Source organism: Oryzias latipes, chromosome 3 (genome assembly GCF_053564925.1).
Source record: "Oryzias latipes strain Hd-rR chromosome 3, Olatipes_Hd-rR_3.1".
Taxonomy (NCBI): domain Eukaryota; kingdom Metazoa; phylum Chordata; class Actinopteri; order Beloniformes; family Adrianichthyidae; genus Oryzias; species Oryzias latipes.
The window spans coordinates 2,575,428-2,600,360 of NC_136239.1; the positions used below are offsets into that span (position 1 = coordinate 2,575,428).

Below are 24,933 nucleotides of genomic sequence, written 5' to 3' on the forward strand. Positions count from 1 at the left end.
AATGGCACGCATGAATTTTTCAGAGCACAGGAAGGCTTGACATGAGGGCCTTCAGTCAGCGTTAGAGCAGCGGTCCCCAACCCCCGGGCCGCGGACCGGTACCGGCCCGTGGGGCATTTGGTACCGGGCCGCACAGAAAGAATAAATAACTCACATTACTATCGTTTGATTTATTTCGGAATCTGAAAGATGTTTTATTTAGAAAAATTGCCCAATTCTCTGTTCCATCCGTCTATGTCACCATTAACGCAGGCCAAGGCGCTCGTCTCGGTCACGTGACAGGATACCGCTAAAATAAAACCCAGCAGCTCGCAAAATGAGTAAAAACAAACGTCTTTGGAAAGTTTCTTTGCCAAGTGGAAAAGGCCCAGCCAAGAGACAGAGGAGGAGCCTTCAACTACCAAAAAAGAAAGAAAGCTACATTTAATAGACAGTAATTCTTTTTAGCACCATGAGTGTGGGAAGGTAGATGACAGCGGTGCGATGTACAATGACATGGCTGTCAATTTAAAAGTTCAAAGCTCGTCTTGTCTCCTTCATCGAGGCGTTGCTACAATAATCCTCTGCCACATCTTAAAGACCGGTCCGCGAAAACTTTGTATGACGTCATACCGGTCCGCAGCGTCAAAAAGGTTGGGGACCAATGGTTTAGAGAAAAGCTCGTATGTCTTCATAAAAAGAAAGAACAACATGACTGCGGGTGTTGTACTGCGCGCAAACGGTCACACAAGCTAAAATCAAGTGACTCTTTTGTTTTCTGGTGAGGTCATCTTTGGCCCTTTAATACCAATCATGCCCCTGGTTCACATTCTGTCCTCGACTTTTCCTTCCCCCTTCAGTGAGAAATGCTGAAGATGGTTCACCTTGACCCACATTGAGCACTAGGTGGAAAAAATACCGCGTGCAGCCTCCTTACAGGATTCTGTCAGAGGAGATCATACGGAAATGTCACGGACTCCTTCACTGCCTCATCGCAAACGTATCTCCACAGCTGAGACTTAACTGCTGCAACCTGATGTTTACAGTTTACAAGTCCCCAAAGGCCGGCTGTGTCCCCAATACCGACAATCTTCTTCTGGAGTTTGCTGTCGGGATTTTACAACGTTTTCTCCAAAAAAGACATCATTAAAAACAACCCCGGCAGTTTTTGGGAAACAGTCTCTGGCCTGTGCGTGTCGGAGCACCCATGCTTTCATTTCTGTGAAGATTCTGTCTGATATTTAGATGGTTCAGCCCCAGGCCCTCCGCTTTCTTTCCAAACTTCTCCCCTGTGATAAAATTTGATTGTTTATTGTAGGTGTATTTATTTATTCATCTCAGTTCCTGCCAACAAAAATGTTTGCATATGGTTTTCAGTTAGGATGTAGTTTAATGTTTTTTGTGTCATATATGTTCAATAAAAATTTGTTGGGCCCCAAATTTAAAAATTTGACATTTATGGTTTTAAAGTTTGCAAAACCTGAACAAACAATGGCAGCCACAGGAGCTAAAGGAGCAGGGCAATGTTTGTTCATGGTATTTATAAAGTCTGTCACAGAAAAGTCAACGAGCGTAAGCGGTAGTGATCGCTGTGCACAACTTCTATCTCTGTGGTCGTTAACCATAAAGGTTTGAGGCTCTTTAAGCGGCCTCTGTGGGGTTAGCATGCTGTTGCTAACATGTTAGCATGACGCTAACAGCAGTCCTATAAAGTTGCAATTGAGCGACTAATGCTACTGTAAGAGCAAACTAATTCTAAATATGTCTACAAAAATGTCTGTGGATGAAACACAGAGAGAAATCTCTGCTCTTTGATTTTGTTTTGATTTTTCACCAGGATTTTAATTGTATACTGTATAATAATAATAATCACTAACTGAGTTTCATAAAATAGTCAGTAATAATAGTAAAAGTAGTAATATGCAACAATTATCAACCCATCAATAATTTTCATGGTAATTTTTCTAATGAATGGATTGAGCTGTTCCATTAAAAAGATGAGTTTGGTCCGTAATGTTTATCATACAAACACTTCAACTGTGAGAGGCAGAATTTAAAGAAACATCCAGAAAATCACATTGTTTGATTTTTAAAGAATCCAGTTATGTGATGGAGCAGAAAATAATGTCTCAAAAACAAACAAGATTTCTGTTTCTCACAGACCTGCTTCTTCTTCTTCTTCCTCTTTAGACGCTCGTCTTTTCTCCACTTCCTGTATGAATGTCGCCTAACTGAACCTGTTCTCTGTAGACAGACACCTGTCCACACCCTTAAACAGACCGGACATGTCAAACGTTCTCCATCTGAATGATCAAGAGGAGGATTGGGAGAAGGTCATGTGTAGAAAGCAGAGTTTCCTCCCACAAACACCATACCCACTGTGGAGCACGGGGGTGGTAGCATCATGCTTTGGGGCTGTTTTTCTGATCCGTATGAAGGAAAGGATGGATCCATGTATGGTGTGATTTTGGACAAAACCTCCTCCCATCGGTGAGAACATTGAGGATGAAACGGATATTCCAGCAGGGCAATGACCTCAAACGCATCGCAATGACAACCAAGAAGTGGCTATGTAAAAAGCAATTCAAGGTTTTGGAGCGGCCTAGTCAATTTCTGGACCGCCATCCAATAAAGATGGAGGGAGTTGAAAGTGTTTTCCAGCAACAGCTCCAAAACATTACAGATCTTGAGGAGATCCGTGTAGAGGAATAGACCAAAATAGCAGCTACAGTTCAAGCCTGCTGAAGACCAACAAGGAAAACTTTGACATCTGCCATTGACAATGCTAACTTGATGAAAAGACAGTATGTCTGTTTACAGATGTGCTTACAAATTATTCTCATAGTGATATTCCCTTGGTGTGGATAGAAAACAACTTTCCTAACGGTTTCTGTTTCAAGAATAACAAAATGTTAAAGCTGTATCCCTTGTGCTGTCTTGTGGGGTCCAGATGACCCCACCCTTCCAGTGACGTGTTCTCCCTACCATGACAAAGGTGGATAAAGGTGGAAAGATTTCATGTAATCCATGGACACCAGTGAAGATCACAAATCATTGAAGAAAAAAGGTTCAGTGCAGTGTCTAGTGGGTCTAGACGACCCAACTCCAGATGTTAATGTGCCTCCAAGGCCCTTTAACATCTGGAGTGGGGTCATCTGGACCCCACAAGATAGCACAAGGGTTATTTGCTTTCAGCTTGACATGTTGCCCGTTGGATCTAGCTCATGGCGTAGATGTAGGTGACAAAAGGATTCTGCTAAGGGTACAAAAATGGCTATCAGCAGTTCTGCCTTTTCGCCACAGCTGTCTGCAAACAGAGGTGTAGGGAATCACTTCCACAGCTCTGCAAACGGTGTTCAGCTTCTAAAAGGCTTTTCTTCAGAGAATGGCTCCGTCTGAACCCCCACACACAGTTTATACTTACATCTGCACTCCAGCACAAAGGTCACATAGGATACATGAATGACTTTTTTGTAAATTTTATGACTTGTGGAAAGCCTTTAAATATTTTATTGTCTTTACTTCTGCAACGATGGACTGAAGAAGTTGCCTTACAACACAGCTTTGCCACGTAGCACTTAGTGTAGATTGCGCCCATGTACTGGTACGTTCGGCTCTGTAAGACACTGCATAGCTAACAAACATAAACTGTTCCTGTGCTGGGTTCAGACATGGGCTAATGCTTTTTAACGTTCACATTTCAACAACGGCTCTTCTGTTTGGATGAGCCTGATTTTAAAGGACTAGTTCATAGAAGGGACTATATGAAGCTGCATTTTCTCTTCTCTTACATAAAACAAACACACATAACCCAGGGTATACATGTACCCTCATTTGTAATGAAGCATGCAGTGAAGTAGATGTGACAGCAGAGAAGAGATGAGAGTGGAGCAGAAGAAGCGACAGCAAAGACCCGGGGATTCAGCGTCAGGCGCTATTAGAACTTTTCCCTGGTAGTAGACATACCAACAACAGCTTTGGTTTTCTTCAACAGATTTAATCTAACCCCTGAGAAAATGAACACTTTGAGAATAACGTCTTGAAACAAACCTGGACTTCCTTTAAGGGACAGTTTGTCTTGTTGTTCAAACCTACAGTCGATCTGATACAAACCGAGAAGGTAAGTTGCAGTGACGACTTACCTGGAGGCATCAAAGCTGTCATAGGAGCCCACAGTGTAATGTCTGAAAAGCTTCCGTCTGTCAGCGCGATCCGCACGAGAATCTGCCAAATCACACAAGAACAAAATTAAACCGTTTTAGTCTGTAACAAATACAAACTCATCCATCCCTTCACCTATCTCTCCATCAACCCATCCATCCATCCATGGACTCATCCATCAATCTTCAAGTTGGACACCAATAAGGTTCTTGGGTGGAATCTTATCTGGATGTCTGGATCACTTTAACTAACCCTACAGGACTGAGTTATATACGGTAAGCCTTGAATTAATAATAATATTATTGGATTAGATCTATCTGTGCTTTTCCAGACGCTCAGAGCGCTTACAATGTGTCCACCATTCATTCACTCCTTGTTCATACTGATGGTAAGCTACAGATGTAGCCACAATAGCCCCTGGCAGCCACTGACAGGTTCCTCTGACCGGGACATTCATACGCATTATACCATGGTCCGGTTGAATACTCGATTCTGATTGGCTGCTGGGTGTGCATTAAAACCTGATAACCGCACGGTGAAAAAAGAAGTTCGGTCAGCTAGCTTAAATGTTTTGTATCACTGCGTCTGCTTCTTTAAAACAACCTTTTGCTTCATCCTTTGGACAAAAACAAGCGGTAAGAAGAGAACTTTCTCTCTGAACTGATGCTTTATTCAACCCATCGGGACGATCAGCATATATATTGTTGGGGAGGACTGTGAGGAAGGAGGACTGTATTGCTGATTCGGGTTAGGAGTTTAACCGTAAACAAGATGGGGTGTCGGTCAGGACACAGGGAGGAGGAAAAAGGAGAGGTGACTCCACTTGTCAGACGTTCTGCATTTATTCCTTTGCTGAATATTCCAATTTAGTCTGTAAACAACAAAAATCCTCTCATCACTAAATAAATAACACAAATAGCCCTGCTGTAAATACATAAATTACATAAAACAAGAAAACTGACTCAGTATGTCATTATGAAATAAACTCCAAATAGGCAAAATGATAGGTAAATTGGCAACCTCCAGAATAGGCAAAATATATAAATATATAATCAGATTTGCTTTAAACCTCATAGAAACAGTTACAACAGTGACACCTAGCGGCCGAGAAAAATAACTGCACGAAAAAAACGAGCGAAGCATATAAAACAATGGATTCAAACACTTACGTTTTCTCAGTTACTTAATATTGAAATACAGCAACTGGAATGAACTGTGGTGTTAGACAAGGTTTTTTTGGCAACTTAAGTCTCTCTCTCTGCTGCTGGTCCAGAGCACATGGAAACAGGAACTAGCTCAACAAATCCAGAAAAACCACCGAAGAAGAAAAGGAACTCGGCATCACTTCCTGTGATGTCATCAACAATGGGCTGAGCCTTCACAACAGCCGCCCCCAAATGTGCAAGGCACATTTGCTTCAAATAAACATAAAGTGCAAACTGAAACTAATCTTCCCCAGATGGCAATGCAGGTAACAAAACTAAACGAGCAACGGGTCGGGTGTACACATGTCCATTTATCTCAACATCAGCCGACCGGATGTGTCCATCATCACTCTGATGAATCTTAACTCTTCCTATGGGCCAGGAAGCTCGGGGCAGCTGAGAATCAACTAACATGATCACTGCACCCATGTAGAGTTCTGGGGTGGCTGAATGCCATTTCTGCCTGGTCTGCAAGGTGGGAAGGTATTCCCGAAGGAATCTTGCCCAAAAGTGGTCAGCGAGCACCTGTGAGTGCCGCCAACGTCTCTGACTCAGGATCTCAGTGTCTGGATAGACCACCTGAGGCAGCGATCCGTCAGGCCGCCCCATCAGGAGACTGTTAGGTGTCACAGGGTCAATGTCTGCCACGTCCGCAAAGACGTAGCCCAGAGGTTTAGAGTTAAGGATCATCTCCACCTCCAAGAGCACAGTGAGAAGCACTTCCTCGTAGACTGGTTGGGCTCCAACAGATGTGTATAGGGCCGTCTTCACAGAACGAATTTCCCGCTCCCACACACCACCAAAATGTGGAGCTGCTGGTGGGTTGAAGTGAAACCTAATTTTCTGCTGAGCAAGCTGTTGCTGTAGGGCAGGTTCCATGCTTGTAAAGGCCTCCTTGAGTTCACGTTCTCCACCTTTGAAGTTGGTCCCCCGATCAGACCAAATCTCCGCTGGTGTCCCACGTCTGGCGATGAATCTTCTTAGGGCCATGAGGTAGGCGTCCACGTCCATGCTTCTCAGGAGATCCAGGTGCACTGCTCTGGTTGTCAGACACTTGAAGATTATTCCCCAACGCTTTTCATGGCGTCTAGCCACTTTAACCAGCATTGGACCGAAACAATCCACACCAGTGGAGTAAAAAGCTGGCTTGAATATTCTTAGGCGAGCAGCTGGCAGGTCTGCCATTTTAGGGATGGCTGGTCTGGCCCTCCAGCGCCGGCATTCCACACAGGTGTGTTGGTATTTGCGGATGGCCTCCCTGCCACGTAATATCCAGAATGATCTCCGCAACTCCGCAAAGACCCGCTCTGGACCTGGATGGTGGAGGTCTTGGTCGTACCTTTTAATCAGCAGCAGCGTAACTGGATGTGTCGGATCTAGGACGATCGGGTGCAACGTTAAGTCACTAAGGCCCTCTAACCGACGCAGCCGACCACCTACTCTTATTAGGCCTGATGACTGGTCCAGCTCAGGAGAGAGGGTAAGTAAGCGGCTGCTAGATGAGACTGACTTCCCTGCTGCTAACAGTTTGTAGTCCTCTGGGAAAGACTCTTGTTGTGCCTGCTGTATGACAAGTTTCTCCGCTTGGTGATACTCTTCGGCGATCGGAGGAGAATCTGACGGGCTCGATGCATGGAGGGCATGGACTTTAGCCTCGATGCACTCCTGCCAGGTCTTGTAAACAGTAGCATTTTGGCTGCTTGGTGAAGTAACTGCTAAACCACAGTAGGCAGTTTTCCGAAGCTCTGTAGAGTCTTCCTGTGGCTCTGTGCTAGGTCTCTCTGGCCAGGTGTCTGGGTCTTGGAGAAGAAAAGGAGGTCCTTGTGACCACCTATTATGCTCTGTGAGGGCTCTTAGGGGTTTCCCTCTGGTCAGGTCATCCGCCGGATTGTTGACTGAATCCACATAGCGCCAGGTACCATTCTTTGTGAGCTCTTGGATCTCGGCTACTCTTCCTCCGACAAAGACCTTATAGCGACAGGATTGTGATTGCAGCCAGGTTAAAACTGTTGTGGAGTCGGACCATAACACCATCTGATTCACTGTCCTGGTGAGTTCTTTCTCCAGGACATGAGCTAGTTGGGCAGCTGTGAGGGCAGCGCAGAGTTCCAGACGGGGAATCGATTGGACGCGCTTAGGAGCCACTCGTGATCGTGCAAGAATGAAGGACAGGTGTACCTCACCGTTGCTGTCTTGAGTTCGCAGGTAGGCCACTGCTCCGTAGGCTTGCTCAGAGGCATCCGCAAAAATGTGGACTTGGTGCGTGGTTTCTCCTGAGGTTGTACTTACAGGCACATAAGGCCGTGGGAGAGACAGCAGAGGTAGAAACTGAAGCTCTGCCTCCCAACTGGTCCAGGCTTGAAGTAGTTCTGAGGGCAGGTTGGAGTCGTCCCAACCACGTTTCTTGTCCCATAACTGCCGAATGATGAGCTTTGCGCGGGTGGTGTAGGGCAACAGATAACCTAAGGGATCATACTGTGATGCTAGGACTTTGTAGATGTTCCTGAGAGTTGGTTTCTCATAGGTCACGGACCTATGTTTGTAGCCCAGGGTGTCTGTCTCCCAGTTCCAACTGAGGCCAAGGGTAGATTCTTGTGGATCTGACTTATCTTGTGCGAGCCACAGCTCCAGGCTCTCAGATCTGGCATCTTGAGGTAAGTGGCTGAGTACACTTGCATCGTTGCAGGCCCACTGGCGTAAATCAAAGCCTGCTGATGCTAGGAGGGCTCTTAGACGATCCACGAGGGACTTGGCTTCCTCTGATGAGTCCAGACTCTGTAAGCAGTTATCAACGTAGAAGCAATTTTCCACTGAAAACTTCAGGTCCTCAATGGGATGGCTCTGATCTGCGACGAGGCGTTGAAGAGCATAAGTGGCACAGCAGGGGCTGCATGTTGTTCCAAAGGGAAGGACCTGCCACTCAAAAACTCTCGGAGGTTCATCCACTCGTAGGTCCCGCCACAGGAACTTGAGGAGGGGGCGATCGCCAGGAAGGAGGCGGACCTGGTGGAACATCCCTTTGATGTCACCACTAACTGCAATGGGGTGCTCTCGAAATCTTAACAGGACTCCAAGCAATGAAGCCCCGAGGGTGGGGCCCGGTAGGAGGAACTGATTCAGGGACTGTCCATGGTACTCATGAGAGCAGTTGAAAACCAGCCGGGATTTCCCATTGTGGCTAACAAGATGATGGGGAATGTACCACTCCTCTTGGTGAAAGGTTTCTTGAGGGACTTCCTTCACAGCACCTGCATCTATGAGTTTCTTTATTTCTTTCTTGTACACCTCAGCTTGTTCTGGGTTCCTCAGAAGGCGTCTCTCTGTGCTGCGCAGCAGAGCCAAGACAGAGTCCTTGGGTGCAGCTAGCAGTGGCATGTCTGGGTGGCGCAGTAATGGGGTGGCATATCTGTTGATGCCGTTCACCTCTGTGCGGATTGTATTGGCTTCGAGCATGTCCACAGCCTGTTGGTCCTGTTTGGAGCGAACAACTTCCTTTTCAGGTCGGTACGGCACGGTGTCCATTTGCCAGAGCCTCTCCACATGCTTGTAAAGCTCTTCAAACTTTGGTGGGGATGAGGTAAACAGGCACTGCACTGCATTGGTAGGCCGCCCCGTCAGGTGAACTGGGCCTTGGAGGGTCCACCCTAGTCTTGTGTGAACTGCTGCTGGGCTGCCGGGGGGACCGAGTCTGACTGGCTCAATTGGTGTGATGAGGTGAGGCTGGTCAGAACCGATAAGGAGGAACGGTTCTGCATCTCTAAGAGCAGGGATAGGAAGACCACGTAGGTGGCTGAACTTCTTCTGCAGGCGTTCAATGGGATAGGTGTGCTGGGCTAGGCTGAGACGGTTAGCTGTAAAGGCACCCTCAATCTTGTAGCTGGTGTGAGGCCGAGCCACTGAGGAGATGTGGAAGGTCACAGCATATCCATGCAGGACCTGAATATCCTGTCTGACTGTGCGGAGAGGAAGATCTTCAGGTGTCCCCTTAATGCCCAGAGCTTTGGCTGCTGTTGGTAGCAGCATGGACCTTTCAGACCCATCATCCAGAATTGCAAATGCGCTCAGGGTCCGTCCACCATAATGGATGAGGATGGGAACCACCTTCAGCATGACTCGGCTTCCTGCTCCTGGTCGATCTAAGTAGAGGGTGTTGGAGGCAGAGCTGGTTAAGCAGCTTTCTTGTTTGGCTACTTCATGAGAAACTCTTTCAGTCTTTGCATTAATCTCATGAAGGGGCAGGAGATGCTTTCCATGGCACAAGCTGCAAGGTTTCTTTAATGTGCACTGAGCAGCAAGGTGGGTTCGTGCACAACGCCAGCAACGCCTATTGACTTGAATCCAGTCTTTTAGCTGCTCTTTGGAGAGTTTGGCAACTTCACCACACTGACTGAGATAATGTTCATCGCTGTCACAATAGGCGCAGTACACTTTACTCTTAAACTTCTCTTTCATGTAACCAGCTTTAGATGACAAGGTTGGTTTTGACTCACCAGCGCCATGGAGGACCATCACACTTTGTTTGGCTGTACGAGTCTCGTTCTTCATGCTCGGCCTGTCTCTGGAAGTCTTTGGAGTGGTTTGGTTGTCAAACCCTTGACACCAGGACTCATAGCGTAACCACTCTGACAGGTCAATTAAGGTGTGGCTGGTTCCTGCCTGCTTAAACTGGTGTCTGCGGAAATCAGCACGCTGTTCAGGTGGAAGCTTGCTGAGGAGACGTGCAACGTGTGATCCACAGTTCAGTTCAACTTCAACTTCAGGGCCCAAGGTTTGCAGCAGCCCCACCAGAGACTGTATTTGGAGGGCAAACTTCTGAAATGCAGCAATATCTCCACGCTTCACTTCCGGTGCATCGAGAACACTGGCTATCTTTCTGAGGGCAAGTTGATGGGGTTGGCCAAACTTATCATGGAGAGCTGCCAGTGTGTCGGTGTAGGGGGTTGGAGAGTTCAGATAAGCATCCGCTATAAGCCTGGCTTCTTCCAGCTTAAGGTGGTCTACTAATACTTGGTATCTGAACAGTTCGGTGGTGTTAGCAGGAAGCAGGTTCTCTAGGGCTATGCGGAGCCTGGCAAACTCACTGGGGTCTGGATTTGTGAACTTAGGAATGGTAGGTTGAGGACCTCTATAGAGCTGTTCAGGTACTGCAGGTGGCATGTGGGGGTTAGCAGGCTGAATGCGTGGTGCTGCCCTCATAGCTGGAGATGGGGGCTGAGTTGGCTGAAAGAATGACTGCTTTGTATTTACAGAGGCTGCAGCCAGTGGTATATGTGGTGGAGGAGGAGGAGGCCACTGGGGGGAATTATCAGAGTCTCTAAAAGAGTAATATGCTTGGTTACTTGCCCCTTCAATCTTTAGCTGCTTCATATCCTGCTGCAGGTCTTCTTCAGGTTCAGGCCAGGGGGGAGGATCAGGCCAATCACTCTCCTCCTGAGGTTCTAGCTTAGGAAAGGATATCTGGGGAACTTCAACTCTGAGATGTTGAGCTGGACTGTGGGACTGAGCAATTTCTGATTTCAGTGTCCGAGCGACATTGATTAGCTCTTTGATCTCGCTTCGAGCTTCGTGCAGGTCCTTTAAGCCCGACTGGATCCACTGTTGTGACTGAAGCAGCTTGGCATTCTCCTCTTGAATAGCTCTGATCTCTGCAGAGAAGTGGGGGCCGTGGTGTGCTCCAGCCTGGTATGAGCGTGTGGGTGCAGACAGCGTTTCCCATCCCCTATTTCTCCTCTGGAAGCAGCTTGGGGCTAGCTGAGGCGTCTCGGAGTGAGCAGCATTCTCCATGAAGCTTTCTGAGGGAGCTTGAGGTGGTTGGAAGAAACTCATCTGGGCTGGGTCCTCTTGCAGGGGGGCGAGAGTCCTCAGTGGCGGTGGTGAGCTCCACTGTGGTAGATCTCTTGGCTGATATCCCACATAATCTACTTCATAATCTTGAAGTCTGACAGGACGTCGAAACTGTCTCTTGGGCCTTACATCAGGGTGCATCTCTTCTGCGAGATCCATCTTGAGTACTGTTAATCCGGCTCGAAGGACCAGAATGTTGGGGAGGACTGTGAGGAAGGAGGACTGTATTGCTGATTCGGGTTAGGAGTTTAACCGTAAACAAGATGGGGTGTCGGTCAGGACACAGGGAGGAGGAAAAAGGAGAGGTGACTCCACTTGTCAGACGTTCTGCATTTATTCCTTTGCTGAATATTCCAATTTAGTCTGTAAACAACAAAAATCCTCTCATCACTAAATAAATAACACAAATAGCCCTGCTGTAAATACATAAATTACATAAAACAAGAAAACTGACTCAGTATGTCATTATGAAATAAACTCCAAATAGGCAAAATGATAGGTAAATTGGCAACCTCCAGAATAGGCAAAATATATAAATATATAATCAGATTTGCTTTAAACCTCATAGAAACAGTTACAACAGTGACACCTAGCGGCCGAGAAAAATAACTGCACGAAAAAAACGAGCGAAGCATATAAAACAATGGATTCAAACACTTACGTTTTCTCAGTTACTTAATATTGAAATACAGCAACTGGAATGAACTGTGGTGTTAGACAAGGTTTTTTTGGCAACTTAAGTCTCTCTCCCTGCTGCTGGTCCAGAGCACATGGAAACAGGAACTAGCTCAACAAATCCAGAAAAACCACCGAAGAAGAAAAGGAACTCGGCATCACTTCCTGTGATGTCATCAACAATGGGCTGAGCCTTCACAACATATATATATATATATATATATATATATATATATATATATATATATATATATATATATATATATATATATATATATATATATATATATATATATATATATATATATATATATATATATATATATCGCTGAATCTTGACTGCAGTGGTGGTGCTGCACAACACGGACTGACGTGATGCGCCGAATCCCGTAACATATAGTCCACTTTTTGTGAGAAAAACGATCCAAATCGGAAAAAAAAAACAAGAATTAAGGACTAAAACCTGGTTAATATGTATTGCTTTTGTAACTGACCATGGTATAAGCCGGTTAACGGCCTTCGAAGTGTGCGTTATTACTTTTTAACGCACCTCGCAGACGGTTCAGGCTTCCACGGTGTGCGTTAAAAAGTTATAACCGCACACTTCATTGGCCATTAACCCTTACTTCACACACCAGCAGTGCCACACTGGAGGCAGGGATGGTAATGTGTCTTAGAGGTAAGATCCTAAGCCCGAGCCCGAGTCAGAACCGGGTCGGGGACTTAAATGACAATCATTACGTTCGGGTCGGGCCGGGCCGGGCTTCTCTCTTGCTGACTTTTTTAATAAATATATTGTAATGGCTGCAAAGAAGTTCCTTAGGCGGGCGGTTGTCAAACAGCCCTTTATTAATCCTGTAAGTCAGAAGCGTTACCGCACGAACCGAAAGGCACATCCAGCTTCTTCTTACTCAGAGGGAGAACGTTCACCGAACGCACACACACACACACACACACACACACCCCAACACACACACACACACACACACACACACACACAGGTAGACCCTGCCCCCTCTATCCTACCAGCCACCAGCCCACCGTTGATTGACATACACTGTGGTCCAGCAACTGGCAGAAAGAGGGGGGCGCCGGCCACCCGCAGCTCTGCGCACGTGTCGTGAATGTAATCTTCCCTCCGCAAGTCGGCATTTATTTTGTTTAAGTATCCCTGATATGGAGCAGCAGGAAGTCAAGGATAAACTTCAGACAGGGGAAGTGAAAAGGCAAACTCGCAGCGCCGCGGCTGCAGTATTTCTCTGCGTAATTAAGCGAATGCGCATCATCAAGATCTCTCTTTCACTCTCTTTGTCTGGCCTCTTATTCTGTGTTCCAGGGTTATTTCGTTGTGCAAATGCATTTATCATGATCATGAAAATATGTTGATTATTTTAACCTTAACCCTTGTGCTATCCTATGGGTTCCTGATGACCATTGATGTGTTCTCCCTACCATGACAAAGGTGGATAAAGGTGGAAAGATTTCATGTAATCCATGGACACCAGTGAGGTTCACAAATCATTGAAGGACAAAGTTCAGCGCACTGTCTTTTGGGGTCTAGATGATCTCACTCCCAATGTCAAAGTGCCTAGGATAGCACAAGGGTTAAATCTTGCATTTTTTTCTGCCAAAAATACTATGGGATAAATTGAAATTTCGGGTTTGCTTCAAGCTTGGGCCTGTTACATTCCTTCCAGAACCCTCTCGTGGTGTTCAACACCAGTCATTGTGAGCTTTGCTTTTCACCGCTAGGTGGTGGCATTTCCGGCAGGAAACCTGGCAACTCTCCTACCTTTCCACACCGAAATGGATCTAGGACACAATGAAAGATGACTGGGAGTGGGGATCGAACCGCTGATTCTTCAATCATTGGCCGACCTGCTTGTGATGTCCGTATTGCTTCAGAAAGAACAGGACAACCCACTCGTTCCAACCTCGCTGCATCTAAGTAGGCTCCTGTTGTTAATTAGCTTATGGGTGGATTTCATCTATACTCTTCCTGTTTTCACATGCAACGTACCCTGTGTTTTATCTGTTTTTATTCAGTCTTATGTGGAATTTAAGCACAGGAGAAAACGCCTGTCAGTTTCCATTTATGTCAATTCACCATCAGAAGTGACTGAATTCACTCATAATTTGTCTCAGAGTTGCGTTCAGCCCCCCAAACAAGATCTGGAAAAATGAGGTGATTTTTATCAGGAGCCAGTCAGCCTTCGAATAGAAAACACTGATGCATGTTGAGTGTGAACTAACTCACATATCTGTGCCCCTATACGACCTGTATCTGATCTTTTCATGACAGTCTGAACGACACAGATCCGATCTTTTCAAATGTGACCCAGGCCACTTGAGTATGTGGTCCTGAATCCGATACGTATCCGACCTTTTGAAATGTGACCTCCGTCTGAACGGCCACATGAATCTGACCCGTACGTCATCGATACGCTACAAACGTCATCATTCTGCGTTGAAGTAGGCGGGAACGAGAACATAAACATCAATCATGGCGTACGATGCTGCTGAGACCAGTCAGTGGAAGGGAAGCAGGTCACCGATTGGATTCATATTTGGGGTGACAGCTCTATTCAGGCCAAACTCAAGGGCTCTCATCGCAACCAGGCGGTTTTTGAAAACATTTCTTGCTAAATGGCCGAGCGTGGTGTTGAACCTTTCCCGCCATGACTTTTTTTTCCTTTCCGACCGTAGTCAGAAACGCGGGGGACAGAAGGAAGATCCTCCCCCGGGGTTCACTTCCCCGTTGGGACCCTCAGATTCTCCAGAGTGGGTTAATAAAGAGTCAATGGTATTTATTCTGGGGGGAGCCTTCTTTAATTACCGTTCTCCTTCCTCCGTAACACACAAGCGGGCCCACACTGACCCCCCCCCATTCTCTACCTCGCCACACGCGCTCTCTCTTACACACACACACACATCCCCATTCCACCAAAGTGGGTCCAGATGATCCTGGCTCCAATTCCTTCTTAAAATGAGAAGATTGTAATTGTGCTGGCTTATTCGTGAAAATAAATGTATTAATGCAAAAAGAGCTCCGCTGTTGACAACACTGTTGTTGACATCCATTGTTAACGTTAGCTACTTCCACAAATAACAGTGACGTCGTTCACCGTTGAGGACTCTTCTGCGCATGCGGGTCACTTCTGGGTCACACAGGAGATCACAAAAGTTCGCATTTAATTGGAAATGTGAACGGCCTTGCAAAAAAATCGGATTTTCTCAAAAAATCTGAATTGAGCATTAAGCGCTCCAATGTGAACGTAGCCTTTGAGGGGGAGAGGTTGCCGACCCCTGACCTAACATGATGCTGCGTGGCGGCTCATTGAGGAATAGTCTGAAATGTTTTGCAGAAAAGAACAGTTTCTGCGTTGCTGTTATAGAGTCAATTCTAAAGTTTCACTCAATAACAAGACTCCATTCACCAGGGCGAAATTTAATTTAAACACGGTTGCATCTGTTGTTGTTTTAGAGCAATAAATCAAGAAAACTCACGTTTATTTAAGTGTTGATATTACTGGCACAAAATCAACCAGATGTCAAATATTTAACAGAAGTAACGCTCCTTTCACATGAAGCAGATAATCTGGGAGTCTGAAAGAAGAGATGCGATTTCTAACTACTCTGGATTGAGGTTTGCTTTTTTTCCCCTGTTCAGCTCATTTCTCTAGACCTATGAGTGAATTAAGCACAAAAGGGACAAAATACAGGGAAGCAGTCACAGCAAATTTATGGAAAACTTCTCAAATCAGCAAATTCAAAAGATAAGGCACAAGAAATGTAATGCAAACAAGATGAAAAGGCACCAAATGTGTAAAAGAAAATCTCTTATGCTTCAGAAAGTCACTGTTTCAAGGGGAAAACTACAGAAGTCCAAATCAAATGATGAAAAAAGTCCTATTATTTTAAAGAAATAGCATCTGAGATTTTGGGAATTTGGCAATTAATAAAGTAAAAACAGAGAGATTCAGAGGTTAAAGGACAAAAAGATTCCATGTTTTTCTGCCTTTGTTTTCTGTTTACAAGCTCAAAAACTGCAGAAGCTTAACACATTGTAGTTTTCTAAACAGAGTAGCCCTGAAAACGATGCAGGAGACAAATGTGTGCGTTTCTGACAAACACGTGACTTTTCCTGGTCTGCCTCATGCGTTTGTCTAATCCAGCACCCTCTTCTCTCCTCCCTCTTTCTTTTCTTCCGTCTCATTTTCTCTCACACCAGCTGTCACACTTTCACAGAAATTCCATCTCCTCTGATCCGGCTTACATCTCGTCATCTTTGCGGGAACATTTTTTCCTGCCTCTCCCTGGTTGTGTATCTGCGGCATCAGACTGAAGGAGGATGCAGCTGGAAGTGCATGATGGTCTGACACAGATTCATGTTTTTCCTTCCTCATCGCTGAGGGAAGACAGAAGAGGGGGATTGGTTGCAGGACAGGAGGAAAAACAGGGAGAAGGGGTGTCTCCTCAGCATGATCACACTCCATAGCAACTACTGTCTGACTGCGACCATCTGGTTTCTATGGTCACAGATCAATAGAGATGCAGCAGGCATGTGTGCACGTTTGTGGGAGCGCACGAGAACACAGAGTCTTCACATTTACGTGTTGTGATGAGAGGTGTGCTTCCTCCGTCAGCGGTTGGATCTAAAACGTGTGTTTTGTGTGTGTGTGTGTGTGTTGCGTGAGCGGCAATGGATTCTGTTGGACATGTGGTCCTCTCCGGGTTTCCTTCTCTCTCCTCCTTCTCACCTCCTCCTGCAGCATCTCACCTTAAGGCACGAGGGACAGATGTGAGAAAGAGATGCTGGCGTCCGAGCAGGACGTGCCTCCGTTATTATGTCTATCCAGTGTCTTTTTTAAGCTCTCTGATTGTGAGACATCTCATTGGGATCCTTCAGATCTGTCTCATTTTCCCATCAGAAACGTGACAACACCCCAATTGTGGGATGGATCCACCATAACATTGGACAGAACCTTAAACACAATATATTTCATCAGAAAGCAGACCTGGAGAGATCGTCCAGACCGTTCTAGACAATTACCTGAAAGAGTTTTGATAGAAAAGTCTTCAGCTTTTGTATGTTTTTAAGTTTTAAGTGTCTGAGTTTGGTGTAGTTTGGTGAGTATCTTCCTCTTTTGACTTCTCCTCCCTTCTTCCTTTCTTTCCCCGTCCTTCCTGCCTTGACTTGCCATTCTTGCCTTTGTCCCTCCTCTTCCTGGTCTCGTCTCACATCGTTTTTGTCTCTCCTACTGTTCTTCTTCCTAAGCCTTTATAGATTGTTTGCGCGTCTTCCTCTTTTGTCTGGATTGGATGTTTCTTCCTGTACTCCATTTGAGCCTGATGGAACCTTTTTTTTAACAGGACTCACTACAAACTCCACAGGATTGAAGGAGGTCAGCAACTTTCTAATTTTTTTTATTTTCAAATTTCAGGGTGCTGTTAAATCACAGCATCAAAAGCCTCCATCTTTATCTCCACCCACAGCATCACAACATGCTGCGTTCACTGCCGGCCTCAGGGGAGGAATTCCAAACTCTTTTGCTGGTTCTGTGCTCGGGCAGAAAAATCCACTTCAGCAGCAGCTTCACTTCTGTCAGGAGTCACTACTGCTCTCAATGTTTTCTGCTTTTCATGTCCACATGAAACTGGTTATTTCTTTAACTGGTCCGATAATACACCCCCCCCCCCCCCACTACCACCACCACCACCACCACCACCACCACCATGAAAAAACGTTGACAAAATGAGCCAAATATGCTAAACTTTAATACCATATCAAAATCTTAAACATTCCCGCTGTTAGAGACTAAAATAATGAAAGGATCATTCACTTATAACTTATAAGAACAATAACATGGAACCTATGTGCAAAAAGAAACACAAAGCTGTGTTAATGGCTGCAGTGCCCCTGCTTTGTGCTACACATCTTTTCAAAACCAGTTGCAGGTTTGTTGCTGCAACTCTCAAGTCCTGCTCAGGATTGAGCCCAGCTCTGTTCTTTGTTTTAAAAGTGGCAACAGCAGAAAATCTCCCAAGGAGAGGACGGAGAGTGGAGGCAGAATGCCCCCAGCCTTCTGGCCCATGAGTGGATGCTGCCTCTCCACACCCAGCAGAATTCAGGGAGAGTCTGTTCTGTGAACCGCATCCTCAGGGTGGAGTCTGAGGGATTTCAATGGACTGATCCTCCTCAGCAGAGCTCAAGGCAGCAGCTGCTGCTGCGTTAGTGGATCTGTCGTGGTGAGCTCTGTTGTCTGGGAAATATTTGAGAAAGAATCCTCACAGGGAAGACATGAACAAAGTGAACGGTCCTTTATAACATTTAAGTAAATTAAATAAAGGATCATTCATTCGCTTTGTGTGTTCTCCAACTGTGGGACGCCTCTCCCTGGTTTTCCCCATTCTTTAACGAATCTGATCACAGTTGCAGAAAAAGGCAGCTGTAGGTATCCAGTCCGTACCGATCGCGTGTGTGAAATGCGTCACCGTCCGAGCGGCATCACCGTTCATTTAAGAAGTTAAAACCTCCGTTGACGAGAATAATTACATCTTCAAATGTCACAGTTAGGTTTAGTTAATGTAGGTGACCTAAGACCTGTGGATCTGCCGCCCTGAAGCCCATTTTTTAATGAAAACAATTCGGACGACCAAACGCCCCCCCACCAGCATTGTCCCACCAGGTGATCCGCGCCCCCCCTGAGATACCTCTGTGCCCCCCCAGCGAGGCGCGCCCCACAGTTTGGGAACCAATGCATTCACTTATACATCTATTCTAGCTGATCTTCTTGTTTGAGGGATTGTGAAGAACAAACATTTCTCCTCTGTGTTTCCCTGATAAATGATAGGAATGAACACACTGTTAATAAAGATAGTCAGCAGATAATACTGTGACACTTCAGGCTGATGCGTAAAACAACACTAATTAAAGCATCTTTGCTTGACTTTGTTTCTGTGATCTCCTCTGTCCTCAGAGGGTTGGATGTGTCACTCATCTCTATTCTCACAGGCTGGAATCTGCAGATATGGGGGAGAGCTTCTGCTTGGAGTTTTTCCCCTCAGCCATTCATTTGTGGGGGACATTGCAGAGTCCTAGATGTTAGATTAGCCCTCTCCTAACAAAGCCTCTTCATTTTGCTAACGGAATGAAGGGAATGTACTTCAACAGAAAACGTTTGATTTTACCTACAAATATAGGTCCTTCAACAAAAATCAACATTTTAGGACATATAAAATGAATAGTATTGCTGTAAAAAATTGTTTCTTGTGTTACACACTGAATCCGTTTCACCCTTGTGCTATCCTAGGCACTTTAACATTGGGAGTTGGGTCATCTAGACCCACTAGACAGTGCTCTGAACCTTTTTTCTTCAATGATTTGGGATCTTCACTGGTGTCCATGAAATCTTTCCACCTTTATCCACCTTTGTCATGTTAGGGAGAACCCGTCACAAGGGTTATGCAAATAAGGTGATGACATTATCCAATGGCCTTTGGGACGGCGAAATAGAGGAGTTGGTAACAGATGCAGTAAGATAGGAAAGTCTGCGCCTTTGCCTGGATCCATAAAAACCTGTTTCTGTCTCCAATCAGCCACAGATTGGTTTCAAATATTGCCGGTGTACTCTAACAGGACGTAATTTTGAGATAAAACCACAGTTTGAGCTCTAGCCTTTTTAGCAACCGCTAAAGAATGAAAAGAGTCATCAATTCAAAACCCCAAACATCTGGACTTGCACCAACTGGGGAACAGAGGGATCCAGAACTCTCACTGAGGAGTGATAACTGGCTTTTTTTATTTTAGAAACTGGTAATATTTGGAGAAAAGGAAAACAAAAGGTGGATTTGACATCATTTACAACAACAGGCTTAGACTGAATCGCATCCCAAGCTTCCTGCAGCTGAGAAGAAGCTTCACCTACTGGGCTGCATGAAGCTGCATTATCTGCATAAGTGGAAGCTTCCATTTACAAAGCCGTGATGAACACATAAGTGGTTTAATGACGGGTCCCGGAGGCACAACTTTGGCTACAGAGAGCAAAGAGGAAACCGGTCCATCCATCTTTATTGCTGTGTTCAGTCAAAGCAGGATTATTCGGACAGTCTAAGGCCAAAGAGGCCGCGCTTCAGTGGAAAGTGATCAGTGAACAGAGATTTAGTGTTGTCTGATGAATTCAATTACGTCATTTAAAGCCTTCGTGACGTGAGATACTATTAACTTTATTCATTGACTCACTTAAAGTTTCAATAATTTGATCATATTAAAGGCGTCCCAGTGGTCTTTACATTGTGAAAGTCATTTTCAGCCAAAATTAAAAAAAAAACTTTTGCCGTTTTGTAGGACATAGTTCCTGCAGAGCAGCAGGAGTTTATTCAAAAATTCACTTCTGAGTTGTGGGGGGGGGGGGGGGGGGGGGGGGGGGGGAGACTGTTGGCACAGAGCAACTCCGCCCCCACATTCCCTTCTCGTTGCTGATAACCTGGAGCAGGGGTGTCCAACTCAAATTCACAGGGCAGTGAAGTAAAGTCACGGGCGAAACTCAATGTTTTATAGAATATTGATATTTATAATACCAATATTTATACTAGCAAAGCATTGTGGGATTTGTAGTATTAGCAGTACATTATCTACCGCGATAGCATAGCATAGACCAGGGGTCTCAAACTCGCGGCCCGCGGGCTATTTGCGGCCCCCAAGATGATATTTAGCGGCCCCCGCCTTATTATGAAAGTTTAATGTTAATGGTCCCGCCAGTTTTTTATGAATGACACTTTTTCAGTGTTGTGCGCGGAGCTGATGAACCAACCAATCACAGCGGGATATTTGACTCTTGGGGGCGTGAAATTGACCGGGCTTGAAAGCAGGGGAACATTTAAGGCAGGACACCTGACAGCCCCCTCCCCGGACCACATTAAGGAGTTCCTTACTTTCCACACAAAGAAGACATAAAGCTGCTGGAGACGAAGCAGTTATGCAGCAGCACGTCTCGCCTTTAGGGGCTCACGGCGATCTCTTCTGGTACTCGTGTACTCATGGACAGCTGAAGGGGTGAAAGGTCGGCCCATTTATATACCTGTCACACCAAACGCCAATCGAGCATGAACCGTGCCTGATCGTTGCCGTATTTACATGTAATTCAACGGTGATTCATGTGTCAGTTACATCATTTTAAAGTGATCTGTGCAAGCGATGTACACGTGTGAGAAGTATGTTAAAGATACGAGGAACAGGCGTGGAAAGCCACAAATTTGTGTGTTCATCTTGCAAAAATCACACACAATTATGTAAGACAAACGAATATCTGCCTAATAAAATACACATAAACTGCATAAGTCACAAACCGGCCCTAACTTTTGAACAGCTCAACAGAGAATTCACGTCGAGACGCGTCGGCTGAAACCCTCAACGGGCATCTGCCCACATCGACAAACGCAAGAAACACGTATGAACGATGAATATCACGCATGAATCACGAAAGACCTTAATTACATACATGGAAAATGCACAAAATGTATGTTTTTGCCAACACGGCCTTTTGGTTGTGGGTGGGAGGGGCTGTAAGCTAGCAGGAGAACGTGCAAATAGATGGGTTAAAGGGAGGGAGGGCGGGGTTGCTCTATGCCGACAGTCCCGCCCACAACCAAGGGGCAGATTTCTAATGAACAGGCTTTTTATAATTTTACCTAAAAACCGCATCCCCATAATTAAAGGACCCCTGGAAACACTTTGAAAATCCATCAAAAGACGATGGGAGTGGGACAGCGAGTGAACTTTTAGAACATTTCTTCCTCAGAAACAAAACTGTAGAGAGGTGTTCCTTTTTAATGTGGGTCATTTCAAATGTAAAAAACAAAGTGTGTTTAATTTGGCGGCTTTCTTCACACAGGCCTTTCGCTTCTGCACAGCGACGGCAGACAAAGGTGACCCGTGGCCTCCATGCTGTGCTCTCATTTTCTGACAGGCTTTTCTTTGGGGCAGACCTGGAGGCAGTTGGAGTGAGGCACAGTGTGAGAGAAGCTCCCTGCGCCAACGGCCTTGGGTGAAGCTTCAAAGTGAGCCAGAAGAAGGCAAACCGCCAGAGTGAAAGGAGAACAAGACTCTGCCCATCTGCCTCAACCATTCCTGACTTTCTCCTTAAAGCAGAGGGAAGAACTGATGGCTGCTGGGAGCCGGACTCTGTCAGCACTGAGCCCTGTCATAATGTCAACCATTAAAAGTTGCCAGAAGGAAATCCGTGGAAAGGAAAGACGGTTTTGAAACATGGAGCAGACTGTCTGACAGCGCTCGCTGAGCAGCTTCAGCCAATGGAAGGATGAGCATAAAATGGGATATTTATGGGGGATGGAGCATGGCGTGATGTGTTCATTAGCCTGCACCCAGAGGAAATAAGAGCACAGCTGAGTTAGCAGGGTAATGTAGCACTTAGCTTTGTGCAGCTCAGCCTGGGGAGATGGAAAAAGACAGGAAGACAAGCAGACAGGGGGGCAGGGACACATGCAGCACAGGCGCTGCAGGAGAAAGCCACGTGTCTTCAACCCAGCTTCACTGGTTGCATCCCCTCCTGCTCAGTCTGCACAGAACCGGCTGAACGCCAGCAGCCCGAGTCCCACATTACCAATGTCCCGCCTCCAGCTAGCAAGCTCCCCCAGGCGATTGAACTTACAGCTCCTCTCGTCTGCGGCCTTGGCCTGGATCTCCTCCACACAGTCGGCTGGGAACCAGCCAACCTGGCCGCGGGCGCTGCCCTCCCAGAAGCCCCCCTCTCCGATGCTCAGAACTGGACCCGAGGCCGGGAAAGTGGTGGGGGGGAGAGAAGGGAGGCCAAAGTGAGACCAGCAGAAGCGTAAAGATGTCACATTCAGTTCATCAACCTGCGTTTTGTAAGGGTGAAAGCAAAGAGTTTCCCGTCCAAACATTCGTCTGGCGGCATGAAAACGGCGAAAGGCTGAAACGTGCTGCCGACCCGCGTCTGCTTCTTCTGGATGCTTTTCAAGCTTCATGTCCTCCAGGACATCCCTGCTTAAACTTTTACGGTTTAAAAGTTGGATGCTGCCACGTTAAAATGAACGGACGCAGCTTTACGTCTTCGAAGAGTCTGAGAGGGAAAAGCATCTGCAGAGATTTAGCAGGACAAGCATCCAAACCTTCAGGAAAGATGCTGGGCTCTTTCCAAAAGATCTAGATTCTTCTTAGTTATACTGAGACTTTCAGCTCTTCTTTCAGCATTTTCTTTACCTTTTTAGTTAGCACCATTTGACTCAGTAGCTCATGAGTTCATGCCTTTGATGCACGCTATGCAGCGTTTTTAGATCATTTGCTAATTTTGTTTGGCACCATTCCAAAGCTTTTATCAGCCATCAGACACATTTTTGAAGTAAATGCAGTCTGACTGCTGCTGGTTTTTGTTTCTGTCACAGGTGACTCTAAAACGGCAGGTCTTTGGTTTTCATGCATCTGGTTTCAGAAACTGTTCCATCACAAATGACCCCCCCAGGAACCAACGTTCCTGAAGCCATCCTCACAGTCAGCAACAGGAAACTCCATAAACGACTGCATTAATCCATTTCTGATCATTATGACGGCATCGAAACCAGACATGATGATGTCACTCCTGCAAATCAAGCACATCTCATTTACCTCGTGTCCAGCATCTCCGCCTCTGAATATAATGCAGAAAATATTTGCATTAAAGCAAAATTCATCCTTTTCTTTATATATTTTCCTTTCATTTTATTCACTAAAAATGTGTTAAGGTTTTTCCTTTTGATGAGAAGGAGCAAACCTGCTCATAGAAAAGAATTGTAATCTTTTTGCACTCTGGTGTTGTACCGTCTGGAGCCCTGAATGAGGAATCAGGATTATCTACAACTGTGAATGTCAGATCTTTTCCGTCTTATTCTTTCCCAACAACAATGCCTATGGATGTTGTCTGTACATGAGTGAGTGCTGTTCTGCCTCCCCAGCTCAGGGCAGAGACTCACCCGCTGCAGATGTTCTCAGTGGCAGATTTGTTGAGAGACACTCACATTGGTGGAGATGAGCTCTTTGACTTTTGTGAGTCTGTCACTGATGAAAAAGCAAATAATCCCACCGCCGCACCAACTGAGGATATTCCCGGCCTCACCTTTGACCCTGTCTCCCTTGTAGAGGTTAATCTCCCCCTCAGCCTGGACGCTGTAAGGACGAACCACCACGAAATGCCTCCCAGGAACGGCGCTGTACAGCTTCCTTCTGGTACCGAGAGCCTCGCCATGACTGCTGGGACTGTGAGAGAGAAAAGGATTCTGGGTCAAAAAGATGCCCATCCGGGTTGTGAGTCCAAGTAAATAATGTGGGCAACATCTTTACTCTGGGGATCCTGGAGACCAGGAATCTTCTGCAAATGAATGCTGGGAAAGATAATTTGACACTAGATGAAACAACAGAGACACGCAAATGAGCAGAAGGAGCAGCAATGCTGATCTATCTGTCCGTCCGTCCGTCCGTCCATCCGTCCATCTATCTGGCCCACGGGGAGATTTTTGTGGCCCTCAATAAAAGAGATGCAATGCACAAAGTATTCAACATACAGCGTCACTATGTTACAAATCATAGAAACTATGACAAATTTACCGGCGATTAGCACAACAATAAGCTCCATGAACTACAGTGAGGCTGTGCTGCACAGCAGATGTTTCCAGAAATGTCTAAATCCAGTGACGCTGAGACTGAAGCTGGTAGCTACGCTGTGGCTTTGGAAACGGTCCGGTGTAGCAAAGCCTTCAGTGACGGGGAGTTTGTAAAAGAATAAATGCTGAAAGCAGCTGACATTGTTTGTCCAGAGCAAAAGAAAGAAATAAGGAATAAGTCTGTCAAATGATACAAATACTAGATCTGGACAGAAACCTCTGGGAAACATCTGGAGGGTCTGGTTAACTGTATAAATGACACTTAAAGTTACCAAAAACAACATTTTGTTTATCCATGTTTTTCACCAAAATTGGCCCCCAGTCTAATGTGGAGTTCCCAAATTGGCCCTCTGCTAAAAAAAACTTTGAGAACCCCTGATCTATCTGATCCAAA

The 24,933-nt window shown here is 45.8% G+C and overlaps 1 protein-coding gene and 2 long non-coding RNA genes across 6 annotated transcripts in view; all 3 read right to left on the minus strand.

Annotated features, from left to right (window-relative positions):
• The window catches only part of LOC101158088 (SH3 and multiple ankyrin repeat domains protein 2), a 314,876-nt gene that overhangs the window by 81,749 nt on the left and 208,194 nt on the right, over window positions 1-24,933 (minus strand). For all 4 annotated transcript variants that reach the window (XM_023950566.2, XM_023950561.2, XM_078944892.1 and 1 more), the window contains exons 13-15: window positions 23,996-24,135; window positions 22,535-22,648; window positions 4,122-4,203 (exon numbers count right to left, since the gene is read on the minus strand). In XM_023950566.2, the coding sequence (XP_023806334.1) occupies window positions 4,122-4,203; window positions 22,535-22,648; window positions 23,996-24,135 (336 nt within the window). The remainder of the gene's footprint in view (window positions 1-4,121; window positions 4,204-22,534; window positions 22,649-23,995; window positions 24,136-24,933) is intronic.
• Window positions 4,964-5,448, minus strand: LOC144981337 (uncharacterized). The gene is made up of 2 exons (XR_002872449.2): window positions 5,310-5,448; window positions 4,964-5,011 (listed from the first exon to the last, which is right to left on the minus strand). It is a non-coding gene; the product is annotated as an uncharacterized LOC144981337 (long non-coding RNA).
• On the minus strand, window positions 11,505-11,987 carry LOC144981326 (uncharacterized). The gene is made up of 2 exons (XR_013655012.1): window positions 11,851-11,987; window positions 11,505-11,552 (listed from the first exon to the last, which is right to left on the minus strand). It is a non-coding gene; the product is annotated as an uncharacterized LOC144981326 (long non-coding RNA).